The sequence below is a fragment of the Eimeria necatrix genome, genomic scaffold (genome assembly GCF_000499385.1).
Source record: "Eimeria necatrix Houghton genomic scaffold, Enh_scaff284, whole genome shotgun sequence".
Classification (NCBI taxonomy): Eukaryota; Apicomplexa; class Conoidasida; order Eucoccidiorida; family Eimeriidae; genus Eimeria; species Eimeria necatrix.
This window is the reverse complement of record NW_013655270.1, coordinates 33537-38660: the sequence shown is the minus strand read 5'-3', so window position 1 is coordinate 38660 and position 5124 is coordinate 33537. Positions and strand designations below refer to the sequence as shown.

The 5124-nt window shown below is 60.2% G+C and overlaps 5 protein-coding genes across 5 annotated transcripts in view; 1 reads left to right on the top strand and 4 right to left on the bottom strand.

Annotated features, from left to right (window-relative positions):
• Positions 1-484: 484 nt before the first annotated feature.
• Positions 485-997, bottom strand: ENH_00038810 (hypothetical protein; the record flags this gene model as incomplete). The annotated part of the gene is made up of 2 exons (XM_013585191.1): positions 485-822; positions 955-997. The coding sequence occupies 2 exons, from the start codon at positions 995-997 to the stop codon at positions 485-487; spliced, it is 381 nt and encodes a 126-aa protein (XP_013440645.1).
• A 346-nt stretch (positions 998-1343) lies between these two features.
• Positions 1344-1934, bottom strand: ENH_00038800 (peroxiredoxin, putative; the record flags this gene model as incomplete). The annotated part of the gene is made up of 1 exon (XM_013585190.1): positions 1344-1934. One exon carries the CDS (start codon positions 1932-1934, stop codon positions 1344-1346), a length of 591 nt encoding a protein of 196 aa, XP_013440644.1.
• A 435-nt stretch (positions 1935-2369) lies between these two features.
• ENH_00038790 (hypothetical protein) lies at positions 2370-3122 on the bottom strand (the record flags this gene model as incomplete). The annotated part of the gene is made up of 1 exon (XM_013585189.1): positions 2370-3122. One exon carries the CDS (start codon positions 3120-3122, stop codon positions 2370-2372), a length of 753 nt encoding a protein of 250 aa, XP_013440643.1.
• A 275-nt stretch (positions 3123-3397) lies between these two features.
• ENH_00038780 (hypothetical protein) lies at positions 3398-3769 on the bottom strand (the record flags this gene model as incomplete). The annotated part of the gene is made up of 1 exon (XM_013585188.1): positions 3398-3769. One exon carries the CDS (start codon positions 3767-3769, stop codon positions 3398-3400), a length of 372 nt encoding a protein of 123 aa, XP_013440642.1.
• A 225-nt stretch (positions 3770-3994) lies between these two features.
• Positions 3995-5124, top strand: part of ENH_00038770 (ABC transporter protein, putative) — a gene marked incomplete at both ends in the record, with an annotated part of 8321 nt that continues 7191 nt past the window's right edge. The window contains 2 exons of the mRNA XM_013585187.1: positions 3995-4404; positions 4615-4691. Of these exons, the coding sequence (XP_013440641.1) occupies positions 3995-4404; positions 4615-4691 (487 nt within the window). The remainder of the gene's footprint in view (positions 4405-4614; positions 4692-5124) is intronic.

The window sequence follows — 5124 nt, the reverse complement described above, 5'->3', positions numbered from 1 at the left end:
CCCTGGGGGCCCCCCTGGGGGCCCCCCTGGGGGCCCCCCTGGGGGCCCCCCTGGGGGCCCCCCTGGGGGCCCCCCTGGGGGCCCCCCTGGGGGCGAGGAAACCCGTTCGAACTCCCGGAGTCCCCGCGACGAGTTCGGGGGCCCCCCCTCCTCCGGGGGCCCCCCTGGGGGCCCCCCGGGGGCTCTTTTTGCGGGGCGCAGCAGCAGCAGCAGCGCAGCAGCAGCAGAAAAAGCAGCAGCAGCAGCAGCAGCAAAGGGAGCAGAAGAGGGGGAACTCAGTTGGGAAGAAGCTGCGGAGAAGGCGGAAGAAGAATTTAAAAAAGTGAAGTTTTGGAGAGAAGTGTTTGCGGGAGTGACGGGGATGCACGGGGTGTACGTACTGGCGAACTTCGCGCTGGAGAACGCGGCGGGAGGTGTATGTACACTGTTCATGTTTGTTTGTTTTGGATTTGCGCAATTGGACAAAAGAAAAGAAAGTTACTTTTTAAGTTTTTTGTTTTCCGTGGCTTTTGCTGCAGTGCTTGCTGCTGCACTGGCTGCCCCGCTGCGCGGCTTCGAGCTGCTGCGCTGCAGCTTGCTGCTGCGCCGCCTCGCACTCTCCCAGCTGCTGCTGCTGCTGCTGCTGCTGGCTCCCGTTGCTGCTGCTGCTGCGCTGCGCCTCCGCAGCCTCCACAACTTCCTCCGCTCCCCTGGCGTGCTGCTGCCGCGCCAAACACCTCCTGCTGCTGCTGCTGCTGCTGCTGCTGCTGCTGCTGCTGCTGCTGCACCTGCTGCTGCTGCTGGGCTGGGGTGCTGCAGAGAAAGCTTGCGGGAATGACGCGGCTGCAGCAGCAAGGAACTCAACTCTATTGTTCTATGTCTACTATGTCTCTAACTCACCTAGCTAGCTAGCTAGCTAGCTAGCTAGCTAGCTGTTTCTCAGTGCCCTAGTTAGCTAGCTAGCTAGCTACTCACACAGCCACAGCTTGTCTCCCGTCTCACACTGCAGCAGCAGCATCAAAACAACCCAAAATCGCGTCTGTCCGCTGCTCTCAGCAGCTAGCTAGCCACTTCTCTCGCCAGCTCTCTCTCCTGCTGCTGCTGCTGCTGCTACCGCAGCAGCAGCAGCAGCAGCACCCCTCCCCCCTCAATAGAGGCTCGCTAGATACTCCGCAACTCCCTGCTGAGTGGGCTTCATGGCCTTCTGTCCCTTCTGCCAATTAGCGGGACAAACATCTCCGTGTTGTTCATGATGCTGCAGCGCGTCCACCACTCTTGCTGCTGCTGCTGCTCTCGCAGCAGCAGCCCCCTGCTGCTGCTGCTACCGCAGCAGCAGCAGCAGCAGCAGCAGCAGCAGCAGCAGCTCAATAAAGGCTGGCAAGATACTCCGCAACTCCTTGTTGAGTTGGCTTCATGGCCTTCTGTCCCTTCTGCCAATTAGCGGGACAAACATCTCCATGTTGTTCATGATGCTGCAGCGCGTCGACCACTCTTAAAGCCTCTCCGACGCTCCTTCCAAGCGCCAAGTTGTTGACCAGCGCGTGCTGGACCTTCCCGGCCTTGTCCAGCAAAAAGAGGCCCCGCAAAGCCACTCCGTCTTCGCCCAAAACCCCAAAAGCTGCTGCGAGTTCGCGGCGAAGATCTGCGAGAAGAGGAAAGGCCAGCGGGCCGAGGCCGCCGCTGCGGGGGGCTGCGGCTCTCCAGGCGCTGTGGGCGAACTTGGAGTCGACGGAGCAGCCGAGGAGTTGAACTCCGCGGGCGGCGAAGTCCGCGGCGGCCGCGCTGAAGGCCAGAAGCTCGGAAGGACAAACAAAAGAGAAGTCTAAGGGATAAAATAATATTAAAACGTACTTTTCTCCGCGGAAAGCGGAGAGCCGAACGGTGTCGAAGGACCCGTCGGGCATCACCGCCTCGCACTCGAAGTCCGGAGCCTCGCGGCCGACTAGGAAGGACATTTTCGATTATTTTTGGGCTAATTTGTATTTTATTTCTTCTTTTTTTGTTTTAATTTGCTCTTCGGACTTTTGTGAGGGGCGGGAGGGGGGTTGCGCGACAGAGAGCACGCAGACAGACACCCCCGCACGCGGGGGGCTGCGGTGCTGCGGCGGCGGCGCGGCTGCGCGCTGCCGCGGCGGCCGCTGCTGCTGCGCTGCGCGAAGTCGCAGCAGCATGCAGCAGCAGCAGCAGCAGCAAAGCTGCAGCAGCAGCAAAGCAGCAGCAGCAAAGAGCAGCGGGACCAACTGCCAAGCCACACGACTCCCGCCGCACAGACACCCCGCCCCAAGACACCACACCACGCCACACCCACGACGCCCACCACCACAACTGCAGCAGCAGCAGCAGCAGCAGCAGCAGCAAAGCAGCAGCAGCAGCAGCAGGAAGACTTCAGCTTAAATGCAGAAGCAGTTATGAAGGGCCTGTGGGACTTCTGGGGGGCGGGGGGGCCCCCGCTGCCGGCCCTTTGTGCAAATTCGGATATTCCTTTTTGGCAGCCTTGGGACTTTGGCAAAGAGGACTTCAGCAGCTGCTTCGAAGACTTCACTTTCCCGCTGCTGAATCTGCTGCTGCTGCTGGCCGTGGCTCCCTGGCTGTGGCGCGCGCTTGCTGCTGCTGCTGCAGCAGCAGCAGCAGCAGCAGCAGCAGCGGGGGGGGAAGAGGGCCCCCCCAGCCGCAACAAACTCGACGCCTTCCGCTCCGTGCTGCTGCTGCTGTGCTTCTGCGTGCCGCTGGCCTTCCTTGCTGCTTCTGCGGTGGAGCCGCGGCTCGCGCTGCTGCTGCAGCAGCAGCTTTTTCTTTTTCTTTCTTTTTGCTTCTTCCTTCTCTTTTGGATCTTCCAAGTTGCTGCTGCTGCTCGCGCCGTCAAGCAGCACTTTTCCCTCCGCCTTTGCCTCTGCTGCCGCGTCTTGCTGCAGGCCGCTCGCCTCCAGTCTTGTCTGCGGCAGATCAGCAGCAGCAGCAGCAGCAGCAGCAGCAGCAGCAAAGCTTTCGCGCTGCTGCTGACCCCCGCAGACGCCGAGACCCTCTTCTTGGTAGTCCCCGAGTTCTTCCTCTTTGCTGCTTTCTGCCTCCTCGACTCCCAACCCGTGAGCCCCGCTGCTGCTGCTGCTGCTGCTGCTGCTGCTGCTGCTGCTGCTGCTGGGCATTTGCGGCGTTCCCAGCGGACCCTACTGGGACGCGCTGCTGCTGCTGCTGTTCAGTGCAGCAGCAGCAGCAGCAGCAGCAGGCTGCGTTTGTTGTTGATTGCCAAAAGCTGCGTTTTGTTGTTTGGGAAGATTTAATTAATTAGTGAACTATTTGCTGCTGCGCTGCGCAGGATGGCCGTGCTGCAGCAGCAGCAACAGCAGCAGCAGCAGCAGCAGCGTCGCCAGAAGCAGCAGCGTCGCTCTTCAGCCGCCTCACCTTCAGCTGGACATACACCCTAATCAAAAAGGGAGAGCAGCAGCCGCTGCAGCCCAGCGACGCCTACGAGCTCCTGCCCAGACACACCTCTCAGGTGCTGCTGCTGCTGTTGTTGCTGCTGCTGCTGCTGGTGTTGTTGCTGCTGGTGCTGGTGTTGTTGCTGCTGGTGCTGCTGGTGTTGTTGCTGCTGCTGTTGGTGTTGCTGCTGCTGCTGCTGGTGGCTTGGCTGCTGTCGGTGTTTTTGTTGCTGCTGCTGTTGGTGTTGCTGCTGCTGTTGGTGCTGCTGCTGCTGTTGGTGCTGCTGCTGCTGGTATTTTTGGCTGCTGCTAGTATTTTTGGCGTTGCTGCTGCCGCTGCTGCTATTGGTGTTGCGCTGCTGCTGCTGTTTCATAGCTCCTGCTGCAGATGCTGCTGCTGCTGCTGCTGTTTCGCAGCAGCAACAGCAGTTCTCAGCAGCAATTCTTTATCTCCCTCTTGTCTGCTGCTGCTTCTCTCTCTCCTCCACCTGCCGCTGCTGCTGCTGCTGCTGCTGCTGCTGCTGCTGCTGCAGTTTCATAATGCAGTTCATATTTGTGGGGTCTTTGAATTTGCTGCGCAGTATCAAACGAAGAAGCTCATGGCTGCTTGGGCTGCTGAGGAGCGGCGGCTGCAGCAGCAGCAGCAGCGGCAGCAGCAGCAGCAGCAGCAGCAGCAGCGCGCAGCTCAGTCCAGCGCAGCAGCAACGCGCAGCACAACTGCCACTCCTTTGAGCTGCCTTTCGACAGCAGCAGCAACAGAAGCAGCGACGGCGCTGCTGTCGGACTCGGAGCGAGACCACAGCAGCAGCAGCAGCAGCAGCAGCAGCTGCAGCAGCAGCAGCAGCAGCAGCAGCAGCAGCAAAGTGAGCCTGGTCCGCGTGCTCGTGCGCGCTTATGGCCTCACCTGCCTGGGCTCTGCCTTTTTAAAACTCATTTATGATTTGCTGCAGTTCGTTGGCCCTTTGGTTTTGAAGCGGCTCATCAACTTCCTCCAAAGCCCCGAAGAAAAGTAGGGTTTAGGGTTTAGGGTTTAGGGTTTAGGGTTTAGGGTTTAGGGTTTGGGGTTTAGGGTTTGGGGTTTGGGGGCTGGGGTTTAGGCTGCTGCGGGGGAGTATTGGCACTTTGCGCAGGCAAGAAAAGAGTATTTACTAGTTTAGGGTTTAGGGTTTAGGGTTTAGGGTTTAGGGTTTAGGGTTTAGGGTTTAGGGTTTGTTAGCAGAAGTGCTGGAGAATGGGTAGGAGTGAGTGTTGCAGCAGCAGGGGTTTGCGAGGCGGTGCTGGCGCTGCGGCGCGGCCGTTGCTGCTGCTGCTTGAGTGTGCTGCTGCTGCATGCATGTGCTGCTGCTGCATGCGTGTGCTGCTGCTGCATGCGTGTGCTGCTGCTGCATGCGTGTGCTGCTGCTGCATGCGTGTGCTGCTGCTGCTTGCGTGTGCTGCTGCAGCTCGCTGCTGCAGGGGCTGGGCTACTGTTTGCTGCTGCTGCTGTCCTCCGTGCTGCAGACGCTGCTGCTGCACCAGTACTTCCACCGGCAGCTGACTTTGGGGCTGCACATGCGGGTGGCTTTGACGGCCCTCATTCACCAGAAGGCCCTCAAAATCCAGCACATCGGCACCCGCAGCAGCAGCAGCAGCAGCAGCAGCAGCAGCAGCAGCAGCAGCAGCGGGGGCCGCAGCAGCAGGGACCGCAGCCGCAGCCGCAGCAGGAACCGCAGCAGCAACAGCAACAACC